At 37.4% G+C, this 17,596-nt stretch overlaps 1 protein-coding gene across 2 annotated transcripts in view; it reads left to right on the top strand.

Annotated features, from left to right (window-relative positions):
• Window positions 1–10,958: 10,958 nt before the first annotated feature.
• The window catches only part of dspa (desmoplakin a), a 33,129-nt gene continuing 26,491 nt past the window's right edge, over window positions 10,959–17,596 (top strand). For both annotated transcript variants that reach the window (XM_079820385.1, XM_079820386.1), the window contains exons 1-4: window positions 10,959–11,447; window positions 12,818–12,908; window positions 13,024–13,145; window positions 14,329–14,497. In XM_079820385.1, coding sequence (XP_079676511.1) covers window positions 11,203–11,447; window positions 12,818–12,908; window positions 13,024–13,145; window positions 14,329–14,497 — 627 coding nt within the window. In that variant the 5' untranslated portion in view covers window positions 10,959–11,202. The remainder of the gene's footprint in view (window positions 11,448–12,817; window positions 12,909–13,023; window positions 13,146–14,328; window positions 14,498–17,596) is intronic.

Here is a 17,596-nt window from a genome sequence, read left to right on the forward strand (position 1 = left end):
TCTAACTCTCATTCATTTGCAACTAAATTTAAACTAACCCGCATTAATCTGCAACTACATGTCAACTAACTCTCATTCATTTGCAACTGAATTTAAACTAACCCTCATTCATCTGCAACTACATGTCAACTATCTCATTAATTTGCAACTACATGTCAACTAACGCTCATTCGTTTGCAAATACATGTCAACTAACTCTCATTCGTTTGCAACATGTCAAATAACTCTCGTTAATCTGCAACTACATGTCAACTAGGCCTACTCATTAATCTGCAACTATGGCAACTTTCTCATTAATTTGCAGCTACATGTCAACTAACTCCCATTCATTTGCAACGACATGTCAAGTAACTATCATTCATTTGCAACTACAAGTCAACTAACTCTCATTAATTTGCAACTACATATCAATTAACTCTTATTAATTTGCAACATGTCAAGCAACTCTAATTCATTTGCAACTACATGTCAACTAACTCTCATTAATTTGCAACTACAAGTCAACTAACTCTCATTCATTTGCAACTAAATCTAAACTAACCCTAATTAATTTGCAACTGCATGTAAACTAATGTCAACTAACGCTCAATCATTTGCAACTGCATGTCAACCAACTCTCATTTGAGTATTATTAGAGGGTCCGGGTTAGTAGAATAAATTGACTTGTAGTTGCAGAGTTACTTACAGTCAGTAGAATGTATTGATGAGCATCAAAATAAAGTGTTAGCAGATATTAGGCAGACAATCTACTAATACTCTAATGACTGACATGTAGTTGCAAAGTTACTTGTACTGTAGTTAGTAGAATGTCTAATGTGGACCAGCGAAATAAAGTAGCTAAAATTTAATAAAATGAGCTAAAATAATGGCTTGATATTTTTGTGTGCTACCTTTACCATGTGCTGCTTCGTGAAGTGTTTTGTTTTAATTTGTAATTATGCGACTACTAATGGTTTACATTGTAGAATAGCTGTTAAATAGGCAATATAATTAGCTTTTTAATGGCAGGTTCCCATTGTGAATCCAAAAGTCAATGGGTCTTAAATTAATTTTCCTCAGTTTTTTTCTTATGTGATTGTGTTAGCGCGATATTCCACAGGTGAAAATGGGCTAGTCTTTGGTACTGTGGTTGATGAAATCATTAGGTGTGTGTCATCTTCTGAGATATCTGATGAGTTAGCAGCTGCTGGGAAGTTTTGCTGTCAATCACTGATTGGTTTATTCAAATGTTTCATCTGCATTGTGTCTAGACATATTCTGTACTTTGACCTTTTCAAGGTCCTCAGATACACAAAGTCACTCTTGCTTGTGAAGAAATCGCATACCTCCTTCAGTTGTCAGTCTCTAGTGTAATAAAAAATTAAATTAAATCAAAACCCATTCGAAATGCATGTATGTGTGCTCTTGCCAGGGAGTTTTGACGAGCAGAATTCGCTGCCAAGGGTGTGTCAGAATACAGTATGTATGAGTAATGTGTTGTCATGAAAAGCCTTACGCATAGAAAGAAAACACAACAAGTGGTAACAGAGCAGCTGTAGACATGGGGGTATTTGAGCAGCCACACCTGTATCGTAGCGACGCAGTGGGAAAGCAAGAGAGAGGCGTTGGCTCACCTTTGTGACCCATCCCTCGTGATTTCTGGAAGTTATGTTCTGTAGAGCAGTTACTGTATGAACATGTGTTTGGATAACGCAGATCTAAAGGGTTGATTCAGGTCCTACAATTAAATTTTAAAATAGTCTAAATGAATCAACTTTCTTTTGAATACCAAAATGTCTCTATTACCTGAGAAATATTACTGAAATGTTTACGATGGATAAAGAGTGTGTGGTTGAAGTATGCAAAATGATGAGCGTTAACAATTGACTGAAATCATGTTAACCCTTGCAGGTTATTAAGGGTAGTCACAACACTCTTTTCATTCCATTAGGCTCACTTAACATGCCAAATGCCTTGCCTTGAAAGTAGGCGAGAGTAGGCGGCGGCAGTCATGGGAGAAGTGAAATAAGTGCACTTAAAATGGACAGCTCTCACTTTTGGTAGTGGATTAGCCACCTACTGTACAAGACAAAAGACAATGTTCAAAGACAAATATTGTGTGATTCATGCTCTACACTGAATATAAATTAAATTTTGTTTATATATCAAAATAAATATGACAAGAAACCCAACACACCGGTTATTTAATTGACCCCTCCCCCCACCCCCCACATATTTTACTTTTGTTATATAATATGTCCACTATTCCACTAATTAGGACACACATGATATGATATCTTGTAATTTATTGTGGACTAAATCGATTCATACCAGTGTGTACCATCCACAGACAGATGGGCTAGTTGAACGGTTTAATCAGACCTGGAAGAACATGATCCGTTAGCTCATTCACAAGGTTGGAAAATCAACATTCTGTACATCTTCTACCTGTGAGCAAAACTCCACACCCTTAATTAAGAGACTTTTTGCCAGGAGACAAAGTCCTCATATTACCTCCCACTTAAAGCTCTATATCACTTACCAAGTGACGAGGGCCCTTCAAGGTTACACAGGGTGTTGGCAATCTAGATTATAAGGTTGTGTGAACAGATGTCAAATGGGGGTGTGCATGTCAAATATGCCATCTTCTCAAATTATGGAGTGTGGCAGTCCCTGTGTCTCTGTTGACATTGTCAGTGATGGAGAAGACGGAGCTCCAACCTGAGATGTGTTCCAACCCGAAATCAGTCATCCTGATCCCTTTTGCTTCTTTCCCTGTCCCAAGTCACGGAGATAGCCAAGTTGCAGAACAAGTTTGCAATTATATTCTCCTCCTTGCCTGGCTGCACACACCTCATACTGCACCACATCAAGACAACCCCTGGTTCATAGTTGAGCATACAGATTGCCGAAATATGGTGGATGTAGAATTAGAGGCCAAACCCGAAGAAGTGTGCAATTGGACGGGTGAAAGTACAGCATCTGGGCTTCCACTTGAGTCACAGGGAAGTAACTGACCAAATTAAAATACTGCAGTGATTGTGGCTTTTCCAAGGCCCAAGATCAATAGGGGGATGAAGCAGTTCCTGGGGCTTTAATACCTCAATATTCAGATATCACCAGCTCCTTGACTGATCTCACTAATAAGAGAGCGCCAGACCTGGCTTAGTGGATGGAGCTGTGCCAATAGACTTTTCCCAAAGTGAATGATGATTTGTGTTGCATACTGTCAGCTCATTCGTGCGGATTGCCCAACATCTTTCAGTGGCTGTGCTGCTCCACTTTGGAGTGAGAGACTTCAGTCAACAGCCTTGAACATTTAGTTCTAGGGGATGATGAACTCCTGAAACTGAGAAGGTCCTCGTAGTCTGGATATGTAGATGAATGGACCCATAGCAACATAGTGTCGGCCCAGATCCGGCCCTAATCCACATGTTTGAAGGTTTGAAGTCGGTGCAGAAGGTCATGGAGTCGTTCGGTTCTTTATCTTAAAATAATGTTACATCATTGTGGTTCATCCTGACTTACCAGCCATGCTCCAATTATGGGAAGCCCTACACAGTTAAGTCTGCATGTTGGAGTCCGTCGCCTGGGGCATTGAGGACTGCATCTCACAAGCCCCGACTCACTCCAGAGGGATGTCTTGCGGGCCTGAAGGAGAAAAAGAGAGAGAAAACAATATGCAATGCATTCTTTGAAGTAAACTCACAATAGGCCTATATGCAATCAGATATATATATATATTTTTAACTAAATGACAAAAAACTCTAAGCTGTCACAGTCGTGGAAAGCAGTGTTAAGGACTGTCACTTGTGCATTATAAGTACATTATACATGTACATATAATGAAATTGTTAAAACTACAACATTAAGTGTTTTCAAGTTTCCAGTTCACAAATACACATACGTTCTCAGAGAGAGTGTTTTTCTTTTGTCTAATCCAAAAACTTTAAAAGTACAGCCAAGTTGTGATATGCTCAATGCTAGTGTGGTATGTGAGGCTTGGGCGGTGGTTTTGTTTCTTGTTTTGTCAAGTGTTTCTTGTTTTGTCAAGTGTTTACTGTATTTGAAGCTTCTTAGTCGTTACATTTATAGTAGAGGCAAGTTTGTTCATGTGCAGGTTATTTCCAGAAGTGCAACTATTAACTGCACTAAAAGGAATTAAATCATGAAATTATTATGGGCTTGACTGGTGTGTCTGTATAGGTATGTGCCACTCTTGTTAAATAAGATTAAGAGAAACACTATGTCCCCAGTCAGAGAAAACAAGCCGTAGCATACAAGTATAAGTTTGCTCATTTTGTTTTAGGAAGTTTTTAGAATGAAACATTTACAATCTGAATTAAACAGAACAAATTATTTGCCAGTAAAAATAAATTACCTGCAACAGTGTTGCACAAGTCAAACCATTTAGTGTCTAAGATGTAAAAAAATTATACACATAACCCAACAGAGAAGCAAGTAAAGTTGTATTTATATAGGACCTTTTCAAATGGGAAAAATAAGTTAGTAAAAACAAAATACTTTATATTGATTCTTTACACCAGCTAATTAAAACCACACCAATCAGGCATAACATTATGACCACTGACAGGTGAAATGAATAACACTGATTATCTCTTCATCAGGGCACCTGTTAGTGGGTGGGATGTATTAGGAAGCAAGTAAATATTTTGTCTCCATGTAGATGGCTGCATCCAAAAACATAGGCAGCTGACTCGTTGCCTCGCTGCCTTATCAGACAATGGCTTGTAAGGCAGAGTTTGTGCATGAAGGCACCTCACAAAACTAATTTTGGACAGACTTCGTAGGCAGTGTAACCGTTTAATGATCTACAGCCAAATAGAGAGAGCTTTGGTGAGAACTAAACAAATATTTAATTACTACATTAGTAATTTCTTGCTAGAAATTACATCAGAAGTGGAAAATGTTGGTAAAAAAACGTAGGCTACATTTATACACAATCTGACCAGCAAATGCAACTTTCGGACGCCATCTTTTCCCCCCCCCTCAACTGTCACTGAATGGAAAGCACAGGATTGTGGGATATCAAAGGCAGAGAAGGATACGTAAATGCTGCCTTCGAAAATCAATCAGATGAAGTTATCTCAGGAGACAAGAAGTGAAGCAAATATTAGGTTTGGACGTGCCTTGATGCCTTCCTGCCTTGAAATGTGTCCTCCAAAGGCAGCATTTTCCAGGTTTCGGACACAGACGATGTGTTAGAAGCAGGAAAAATGGGCAAGCGTAAGGATTTGAGTGAGTTTGACAAGGGCCAAATTGTGATGGCTAGACGACTGGGTCAGAGCATCTCCAAAACTGCAGCTCTTGTGGGGTGTTCCTGTACTGCAGTGGTCAGTATCTATCAAAAGTGGTCCAAGGAAGGAACAGTGGTGACAGGGTCATGGGCGGCCAAGGCTCATTGATGCACGTGGGGAGCAAAGGCTGGCCTGTGTGGTCCGATCACAGACAAGCTACTGTAGCTCAAATTGCTCAAGAAGTTAATGCTGGTTCTGATAGAAAGGTATCAGAATACAAAGTGCTTCTCAGTTTTTTTGTGTATGGGGCTGCATAGATGCAGACCAGTTAGGGTGCCCATGATGACCCCTGTCCACCGCCGAAAGCGCTAAAAGTGAGCACGTGAGCAACAGAACTGGACCACGGAGCAATGGAAGAAGGTGGCCTGGTCTGATGAATCATGTTTTCTTTACATCACGTGGATGGCCGGGTGCGTGTGCGTCGCTTACCTCGGGAACACATGGCACCAGGATATACTATGGGAAGAAGGCAAGCCGGCGGAGGCAGTGTGATGCTTAGGGCAATGTTCTGCTGGGAAACCTTGGGTTCTGCCATCCATGTAGATGTTACTTTGACATGTACCACCTACCTAAGCATTGTTGCAGACCCTGAAAGGGTGTACATGGTCTGAAACAATGCTTAGGTAGGTGGTATTCTTTCAGTAGGATAATGCGCCCTGCCACAAAGCAAAAATGCTTAAGGAATGCTTTGAGGGGCACAACAACGAGTTTGAGGTGTTGACTTGGTCTCCAAATTCCCCAGATCTCAATCCAGTCGAGCATCCTTGGAATGTTCTGAACAAACAAGTCCGATCCATGGAGGCCCTACCTTGCAACTTACATGACTTAAAGGATCTGCTGCTAACATCTTGATGCCAGATATCACAGCACACCTTCAGGGGTCTAGTGGAGTCCATACCTCGACGGGGTAAGGGCTGTTTTGGCAGTAAAAGGGGGACAACACAATATTAGGAAGGTGATCATAATGTTATGAATGGTCTGTGTACTCTGTACAGATTAGGAGATCAGGGGTGTCCAAACACCTGGAGGGCCATTGTCCTGCAGAGTTTAGCTCCACCTTGCCTCAACACAGCTGCTGGAAGTTTCTAGTCTGCCTAGTAAGATCTTGATTAGCTGGTTCAGGTGTGTTTAATGGGGGTTGGAGCTAAACTTTGCAGGACAGGGGCCCTGCAGGAGCCGGATTGGACACCCCTGAGGCCCAGGACTGAGCCTTGGGGGACACCACGAGATGTCACATGACGCCTGGAGGTGTGCATACCCTCCATACATAGTTGTCCTTGTAGGACTGAAATCAGACAAATACAACACAACAAAATGTTCTGATCTATGTAGTTAATCTTGCCTGGAGAAAAACATATTCTGGAAAAATGAATGACATTTAAACATGACATACATAAGAAAACACACCCACAACATAGCAAAATGATTTCCTTATACTGTGTTAACTTACATATTTGATAAATATAGCGATATCATAGTACATAACCGTTTAGTTTTTCGACTAATGATTAACAGGTTATAGGTAAAAGTATAAGGGCTATATCTTGAGTGAGGCTGGATGAACCTAAATTTCAACGGTTAACTTAATTTGTTGAGATTTGAAAAAAAGGTTTTAAGTGTGTGTACCTGATAAACAGGAGTGGAAATAAAACTAAACTGGTTGGTTGAGATAAGTTTGTGTAAGATCCTTGCTGTGTTGCAAAATGTAATGATTAGAATACTAACAATTCATATTGCGCTATGTAATACGTAGTATTGCGTACATTTGGTTTCAATAACTAGTTTAAAATGCTGACATAAGCAACAAAATTATGACTCATTTTCATCAGATATAATATCTGTTCCTAACTTTCCCACACCAATGTTAAATTAATGCAATATATCATTATGAGTAGTACTTTACACTTGTCAACCAGGCTAATGGTCAATTATAAACTTTTTTGTTCTATCGTGTACTACACTTTTTTTCCAACATAAGAATCAGACTAAAAGAACCTGACGAACCTCCCTGTGCTCACAGAGGAGTGTGAAGGGTGTGTGATTTTGGGTGAGGCGGGTGTGGTGCTCTCCAGTGGAACACACACACACATGCAGGTGACGAAAGTCCTCCTCACACTGTGTGTGTGTGTGTGTTTGAGTCAGACAGGGCGTGCTTCTTCTGCTTCCCTGCGAGCACGTCATTTTCTTGCAATTTCATTTTAAACAAATGTAAGATGCGCATGCTCACAATTTCACTGATTATATGGGATGCATATATTATTATGGGATGCCTTGGATACAGGGTTGGGGAGTAGCATTTTCAATTTTAAATGGGTGGTAATCAAATTACAGTTACATCTGAAAAGTATTTTAAATTACCTAAGTGATTCACTTGAATTTTAATGTAATTTATTTCATTTAAACATTAATGTAAACTGTCACGGGCAATTAAACAGCAACTGGTGATTCTTAGACTCTGACAGTCTGCAAAAGCATCCTAAGCTACAGTCGTGCTCACAAGTTTCATACCCTTTGCGGAATATGCACATTTTTTATAATTTTAACAATATGAGAGGTAAAATTGCATGTTACTTTTATTTAGTACTGTCCTGGATAAGCTATTTCACATAATAGATGTTTACATACACTCCACAAGACAAAATGACATTCAAAAATGTACAAACCCTTGAATCTGAACTGTCTGTTGTTACCTCGCTGGATGATCCACGACTGTTCTCATGTTTCATGTTTAGTCATTTGTTTAGGTAATTGACTTTTTTCCTTGCAACTGCGAGATTATATCTCACAATTCTGACTTGTTTTCTGAGAATTGTGAGACATAAACTTGCATGCAATGTATAATTATGAGGGGGAAAAAAGACTAAGAATTGTTTTTTTCTAAGAATTGCAACTTTAATTTAAAAATAAAAAAGGTAATTGCAACTTTTATCTCACAATTCTGAGATGCAAACTCACAATTACAAGGAAAAAAAGTCAGAATTGTGAGATAAAAAAAAAACGCAATTACACTTTTTATTCACATATATGTAGTGGCGGAGATTCCATGAAACACTATGCATTAAGAGCAGGGGGTGAAAACTTTTAAACAGGATGATGTGAAGGCTACATTTTTCTTATTTTGTTTAAAGATCATATTTTTTCATTTAGTACTGCCCTTCAGAAGCTAAGTACATGTTTCCCAGAAGACAAAATAAGTACAATTTACCATGTTCATCCAATTCAAAAGTTTTACACACCGCCAATCTTAATGCATTGTGTTGCCTTTTTGAGCATCAATATATATATATTGCATCTCAATAAATTAGAATGTCGTGGAAAAGTTCATTTATTTCAGTAATTCAACTTAAAGGGTGAAACTAATATATTATATAGACTCATTACATGCAAAGTGAGATATTTCAAGCCTTTATTTGTTATCATTTTGATGATTATGGCTTACAGCTTATGAAAACCCCAAATTCAAAATCTTAGAAAATTTGAATATTGTGAAAAGGTTCAGTATTGTAGGCTCAACGTGTCACACTCTAATCAGCTAATTAATCCAAAACATCTTCAAAAGGGTTCCTGAGCCTTTAGATGGTCTCTCAGTCTGGTTCGGTAGAATACACAATCACGGGGAAGACTGCTGACCTGACAGTTGTGCAGAAAACCATCATTGACACCCTCCACAAGGAGGGAAAGCCTCAAAAGGCGATTGCAAAAGAAGTTGGATGTTCTCAAAGCACATTATTAGAAAGTTAAGTGAAGAAGAATAAGTTTTATTTATATAGTGCCTTTCCACAGCTCAAGGCCACTTTACATAGTGTTAGACAGTACATTTGTCCATATACACAATAGTACATTAACACAACACATATACAATATAAGCACGGGTCTTATAATCCACATTATCCAAAATAAAAATTAAATAGATATGTCTTTAGCTGGGTCTTGAAGGTAGACAGACATGTGGTATTTCGTAGAGGGGGGAAGTGAATTCCATAATTTAGGAGCATTAACACTAAATGATCTACCACCTACAGTGGACAACCGAAAACGAGGAGTGGACAAAAGACCAAGCTCAGATGATCTGAGGGACCGAGCAGGAGAGTAGTGGTGGAGTAAGTCAGACAGATATGGAGGTGCAAGATCATTTAATGCCTTAAATGTTAGAAGTAAGACTTTAAAATGAATGAGGTAAATTTGAATGTCATCAGCATAGCAATGAAACTGAAGTCCATGAAGTGTATGATGTTACCAAGTGGATGTATATAAATGATAAACAGAACTGGACCAAGAACTGAGCCATGAGGAACACCCTGTGAAAGTGGAGCATTGGCAGATGTATAGCCTTGTATGGTGATATAATATTTTCTGTCACTGATGTAGGAGATGAGCCAGGAAAGAGCTTAACCAGTGATACCGATATCAGAAAGGCGAGAAATTAGTATGTCATGGCAGACTGTGTCGAACAGAGCTAAGATCCAAAAGAATCAAGATGTTTATTAACCCTGAATCCATAGACAGAAGAATATCATTAGCCAAACGAAGAATAGCAGTTTCAGTGCTATGTGACGAGCGAAATCCAGACAGAAAAGGTTCAAATAGGCCATTTGCAAGTGGAAGGGAAAAGTGTGGAAGAAAAAGGTCCACAAGCAGCAGGGATGACCGCAGCCTGGAGAGGATTATCAGGTAAAGGCCATTCAAATGTGTGGGGGAGCTTCACAAGGAGTGAACTGAGGCTGGAGTTACTGCATCAAGAGCCACCACACACAGACGGATCCTGGACATGGGCTTCAAATGTCGCCAGAAGCATCTTACCCATGGGCTAAAGAAAAAGAGAACTTGTCTGTTGCTCAGTGGTCCAGTCCTCTCTTCTGATGAGAGCAAATTTTGCATCAAGTACTGAGTACATATGCATGATTATACTTTTCAGAGGGCCGACATTTCTGTATTTAAAATCCTTTTTTTTTTTATTGATTTCATATGATATTCAAATTTTCTGAGATTTTGAATTTGTGGTTTTCATAAGCTGTGAGCCATAATCATCAAAATGATAACAAATAAAGGCTTGAAATATCTCACTTTGCATGTAATGAGTCTATATAATATATTAGTTTCACCTATTAAGTTGAGTTTACTGAAATAAATGAACTTTTCGATGACATTATAATTTATTGAGATGCATTTGTATATTATTATTATTTATAAATACTCTTTTTTTTCTCCAAAGATTGTCTGCATTTTTTTGCTTCAAGAAATATTGTGGAAAACTGATGTTGTTTAAAATAATATGCAGAGGAAAATAAAGTCCTAAGTTTGGCGGACCCTTTGTGTTACATACCTTATTAGTATTCCAAAGTACAAAGTATTTAGATTAAGTTACAAAACGTGTATAATCGTTACAAATTACTTTTTAAATCATGTATTTTGTATTCTGTAGTGAAATACATCTTTAAAGTAGTGTTCTATACACAGTATTTGAAGCCTTGAAAAACGAATGAATAATTAATTAAAATGAATAAAAATAGGGAAATGCAGTAGCCTACATCTTCTATTTCATCTTAACAAAGTTGGGTGAAGTTTAAGTGATGAAAAAAAAATGTAGCAAGAAAAAAAAAAAAATTGACCGTATGAGAGAATTCCGTGGGAAAGTGGGGGGGGGGGGGGGTTGTCAGAAACACCTCACGAGCCGCACCTCTCATGGAAGCATGGGAGCTCAAGGCGAGCGGCAGTGAGTCTGTGCAGGTGTGGTCTAACTGCAAAACCGGAACTATCCAGCGCGCAAGGGCCAGTATCTCGAGACTCACGGACGGGCAAAGACGTGAAAGAACAGGAGAACTGGAGAGTAGGACTTTTTTACAGCTTTCATTGCGCTTGTTTCGCTGACACTACTCGTTGACGTGCTGCTGCAGTTTCTAAAGAGATGAGTTTGTCCGGATCTCAGACCAGGCTCCACCAGCTCAGCCGCAGATCCAACTCCCGGCCCGACCTTACCTCAGTGGGCTACGGGTTTCAGTCTATGAGTTTACCCCGCAATGACGGAGCGCAGCTGTACATGAGTGGAAACGGATACCATTCCGAATTCAACGATGGCGGCTACACACAGACCACTTCACGCACTTTCTCCAAAAACTCACAGGGAGGAGGAGGAGGAGGGGGAACAATTGGGTAAGTTTCCATTACTGAAGTATCAAGTATCAAGTGCTATTTATTAACAAAGTCTGAAATAAACTCGGATGTACAAGTATGAACTCGAGTATTTCTTATCTTATCCGAGTTATATATTCACCTTTACTGCATGTCAACAAGTGTTTATTTTATATTTTGCAATATAAGGAAAAAATGGTGAAACATCTAAGAGGTGGATACTTAAATGACACAATTAAGTGTCCAGATACTGTAAATGAAAGAGTAAGATTTTAACGATACAAAATATGATTATATTATAGCGCGAGACAGGAAATGCAGAGGAAAGCCAAGTCCTAAGTTTGGTGGACCCTTTGTACATACCTTATTAGTATTCCAAAGTATTAGATTAAGTTACAAAACGTGTATAATCGTTACAAATTACTTTTTAATGCATGTATTTTATATTCTGTAGTGAAATACGTTGTAGTCCATTAATCACACTAAGAAACAAATGACAGAAAAAGGTAACACTTTATTTACTTTTATTTAGTAACGTTACATGTACTAATAACAGTGAATTGTGCATAATTACAAGTAACTCTAATCAGACCCTATAGTAAGTACATGTAGTTATTAATATTAGCCTACTAGCAAGTAGGCTACAATGTTACTACACCACCTTAAAATAAAGGGTTACACTTTATTTTAAGGTGTCCTTGTTACAGTGTAATTATACATTAAAGTACTGTGCAATATTAATTAACTACATGTACTTACTATAGAGTTACGGTTAGGGTTAGTAATTATGCAAAATTTACTGTTATTACTGTAGTAAGTTCATGTGTGTCACCTTAAAATAAAGTGTTACCAAATAAAGTGTAATCCCAGAAGATGGTTAATGCACGGTGCATATGGACTTTGCATGTAAATGCATGTATTAAAATGAAATGTAAATTATGTAATTCATAAAGTATGGCTTTACAACATGTCAACTACTATTCCCATTTGAGGAAATGTTCTGTCTTCTAATTATGGAAGATGGAAATGATACATCTATTCAACAGAACATGAAATAGTCACACTTTAGTTTAGGGTCCAATTCTCACTATTAACTATGACTTTTTTTTTCAACTTAATTCCAAATGACTGCTTATTTATAGCTAGTAAGGTAGTTGTTAAATTTAGGTTAAGGGATGTAGAATATGGTCATGCAGAATAAGACATTTATATGTGCTTTATAAGCACTAATATCCTAGTAATATGCATTCTAATAAGCAATTAGTTATTAGTGAGAATTGATCCCTAAAATAAAGTGTTACCTATGAAAATGGAGTTTTCTTTTAAATACCTTGACTAATGCATTCCTGCCAAAGTGTAACCTCTTAAGAATATTATTTCTGTTTTCTTAGCATGTCATCGATGTCTGCTCAAAAAAGAGCTCAGATGCTTTCCCAGGATTGTTTTGGCTTCCTGACGCGAGCGCAGAACCTCCTCGAGAATGTGAGTGTGGTTCACACACACTTTCACTTTTATGCATGCGACTCACACACACACGCAGACAGTGATTGGAGCTTTTATTGACTCTTCTGGTGTTTTTATATGTCTTTTGCTGCAGATGGGACCGGCAGCTGAAGTGGACAAGAACATGATGGCGGCTGCAGAGGCCATAGAGCAGATGAAGATTTGTGCCATCGAGTTACGCAACGCCGGTCTGCCCTATGAGAACATTGTGCGCAGGTACATCAGTGTGTGTGTGTATATATGTTGTGACAAAAACAAACGGAACCGGCTCACTTCAGTAGATGCAGCCCAGCCCACTATGAGTAAACGTCAGTAACCAGGAATATATTGTGACATCTGTTCAGCAAGAATGGGTGTTTCTTCAACGACAGTTACTTTTAGAAAATAAACTTGAAATAAATTTGTCCAACAACAGTGGATTTACATGAATCATAAAAATAACCACTTTTTTCTGAACCAACAAATGCCATTTCCACAACATCTGGAATGATTTATGATGATATAAAAATAATATGGTAGAAATTACTTTTATTTTAAGAAGACAATGTCTGAGCCACTTGCTAACCCTTGTGACAACTTTAGCATGCTTATTATAGAAATAATACACTTTATAAAAATATACTTATATATAGTGTGAACATGTTATTTGCAGTTGAAATTAAAATGTATTATAGTTTAAATGTATATTATAGCCAATTAGTTGAACTTTAAAAGTGTTTTTTGACCCACTTAAGTACATGCATGCATATATATATATATGCATGTATATATTTTTATATATTTAAGAAAAATATATTGAAAAACACACTACAGTTCAAATATAATCAAATACACTACATTGGGCTTTAGTATGTTAGTCAACACATCAAAATAAGTGCACTTCTTTACAGCACGACAAATTATTATTACAACATAATGATTTAAAAATGCTTTAAAGTATTTTTTATTTGAAATTATTAGAAAGTGCACATTTAAAAAAGTCATGAAAGTGAATTTAAAATGTTTTTTGTTTGATTCATATTACATTATTTGCAAGTACAGATTCAGTAAATATTATATTTGAACACTCAATACAGTTAAATGCACTTCTGTTTCACAAGGGAAAGCTAATTTCATAGCTAATATTTTCACATTTTTGCATAATTGTAAAAATGACTTTTCAAAACATTTCAATGCATGTGTCATCATTCATCTTGCTACCGACACAAGTGTGTTCTGCTACAAAGAACGCAAAATATATAGTTTTGGTGGAAATTACATCACTAATGAGGGAGAGTCGTGATTGGCAAAAAGAAAATTACAGTTGTGATTCACAATGATAATCTCTTATTTTTAACGCAACTTGTTGAACAAATACCCAAATATTTTTGACATGATTGTTATTGATTGTGTGTTCCAGTGTGGACGAGTGTACAATCTTACACACAGAGATCCGTAACTCCATCACGGGCACGACTCTCCGCAGGACCAGCGGTATGGGTGGGATGGGTGGGATGAGCGGTATGAGCGGATGGGAGGATCCCAGCAAGAGCTTCCAAGAGGCAATGTCCTGGATCAACCAGAAAAAGGTCTAAAATAACCTTCTCTTCTCTGGCACAGAGTCATTCACTGCATATAGAAATGAACACAGTCAATCTACCTTCTAACGAGTCATTCATTTAGCTGTCGTGTCGTTTCATTGCATTGCACTTTTATAGGGCACGCAATATAGATTTTAATTCTCACACAGCAATGGCAGTAATCTCAACCTGGAGATATCAGTAGTTTTTTTGGGAAAAAAACACTCATTAATTTTATAGAACCATTGCAGATTATTTGTGATATTGGTACATTGGTGGTACTTGACCATCAGTTGCTACTGTTAACTAAAACTATAAAAAATTATGTTAACTGAAATAAAACTGAAATAAAATAAAATATAAATATTGTACCTTGGCAATAAACTGAAATAAGTTGTACTAAAATGATTTACTGGAAACTCATTAAAACTGAAACTGAAATGAAAATAATAAATGTACAAAAGCACATAACGAAATGACTAAAAAATGTGCAAAAATTAATATGAAAACTAGAAATATAAAGAATAAATGCTCATTCAAAATTCTGATAAAACAAACAAACAAACAAAAAAAAACTAAAATAACATTGGTTGTTAGACTTACACTACTGATTAAAAGTTTACTAGAATTAAGATTGTATACTGTTTTTGAAAGAAGTCTCTTCTGTTCACCCAGGCTACATTTATTTGATCAAAAATACTGTCAAATATTGTGAACAATTATTACAATTTACAATAGCTGTTTTCTCTGTGAATATAAAGTAAAGTGTAATTGTTATTCCTGTGATCAAAGCTGAATTTTCAGCATCATTACTCCAGTATTCAGTGTCGCATGATTCTTCAGAAATCATTCTAATATGCTGATTTGCTGCAAATGAAGATTGCATGTAAAATACATGCTATGCTCTACAGCATCTATTGAATATTTGCCAAATAAGCCTCCAATATAAGTGTAAAATGTTTCCTGTTGATTGACCCAAACCAATTCTAACTTAGAGCTTCCCTGAGCTTCTGTAAAAAAATACTTTAAAAAGGTTAACTCATAATTATTTTTTATGTTGCTGTAAATGTATGTATTTACGTTGATTAAGCAATATTAACTCATATTTTTGACTTTAATAAAACCAGTTAATTTAGATATTTTTAGGGTACCATATTTTTCAGTGTATGTGAACTAGCACAGCCGATCTCCTGAGCCGTCTGGAGATCATCAGTGTGATTTCTCTCACCTCGCTGATGACATGTGTAGGGTTTACAGACAGCACAGCCAATATTGACAGCACTGCTCTGGAATTCACTCTCACCTCGGCCTCCTCCTGTCCTGACTGGTTCAGTGTCTGCCGGAGTAATGAGATTCAGGCTTATCTCAGAGTCTGACCCTCTGAAGTGTGACGCATTTCCACAGAAAAGAGGGAGAGAGGGTAGGAGTGTGGGAGACTTCCTGACTTGTTGTTACTTGTGTTAGTGTAGCGAAGGACACACAAACACACACACACACCCACAGCAGGAGACACTCCCGGCTCTGCTGGGACACTCCCACACCACTGGCAATTTCAAAGTTTTCACTCTTTCCCTTTTAAACAAAGGAGTTACTTGAGCTGTCTGCATAGTCATACATAGTTCCTCCCCAAATTCACTCCAGTGATTAAGCTAGAGTTGAGCTCTTTGCTCGCATGATTGTTTTTTTTAACAGTAACTGTATACACTAAAAAAAATTGTAACCTATAAAGCTGCACAATTAACCTTTAAAAGATCTTGATCTCGAGTCAAACCATCTTATTCCTAAATGACAGTGATTCTGCTCTCTGTCTATTAGACCTTTGATGACTCCGATCACAGCAATTCAGATCTGATCCAGAGAGAGCCGTTGTCATGTATAGATATGAAACAGCTCTTTTCATTCACACAGAATCATTATTTCTGTCTTACAATCATTCAGATTATCACAGAAGAACTGGGATAAAAGTTTATAGTTCAGATATAAACACTGATGTCTACAATAGCGATCAAAGGTAACTCGATGCTTCAAATAAAGATTATATATCGATTACATCATTTCACCAGTAGGTGGCGACAGGTGTTAAAAATGTTTTTGTCATTGAATCATTCTCTCAAGAGATTCTTTTTAAAAACTCTGATTTATCTAGTAATGAAAGAAGTCAAGTCTTTATTAGTGAGTCATTGAATCATTCAGTCAAGAGATTCGTTCAAAAACACTGATTCGTCCAGCAATGAAACAAGTGAAGTCTTTATGAGTGAGTCATTGAATCATTAACTCAAGAGATTTGTTCAAAAACGCTGATTTATCCAGGGCTGCTTTCCACTACACTTTTAGACACGCACTTGCTAACTTCCCTAAGCACTTCCCCTCGGGGGAATCCCGTCGCCATTTTGAAGTGCGTTCCACTTCGTGAAGTGGACGAGGGAAGTTTATATGGACAGACCCTTGCTCCCTCGATTGTGTCTACTTCATATGTACACTTCAGGCAGCTTCATATACCACAATTCAACACGATTGTGACATCACCGCATATCACGTTTAATTTAGCCCACCACAAACAGCTCTATGATATTTAAATTATTTTTAAAAAACATTTAAAACAACCCAAACACCTATATACATATAGAATGCCACATTTAACTATTTCGTAAGGGGGGAAAAAAACCTTTATAGTGGATTCCAAGTGATCAAGGGCTTAGGACGTTCCAGTTCAGTCCATTGCAAAGGTTCCACCAGTAGTGGGCACTCATGCAACGTAAGCAATGACGCACATCGGATTTTAGCGAGTGAAGAGCATAATAAAAACAAACTGGAACGCAGCACAGTAATGAAAGAAGTGAAGTCTTTATGAATGAGTCATTGAATCATTCATTCAAGAGATTTGTTCAAAAACACTGATTCATCCAGTAATGAAACAAGTGCAGTCTTTATAAGTGAATCATTGAATCATTCATCCAAACCGATAAAAAAATTCCAAATGACTTAAATACTCTTAAATAGACTGCAGCAAATAACATTTTGTCAGAACCTGTAGTAAATTGCATGCTATTTTGTTTAGTTAGTCTGTTCAGAATTGTTGGAGAGTCATAATCTCAATTTGAAACAAAA

This window comes from Gobio gobio (genome assembly GCF_949357685.1).
Source record: "Gobio gobio genome assembly, chromosome: 6".
NCBI lineage: Eukaryota > Metazoa > Chordata > Actinopteri > Cypriniformes > Gobionidae > Gobio > Gobio gobio.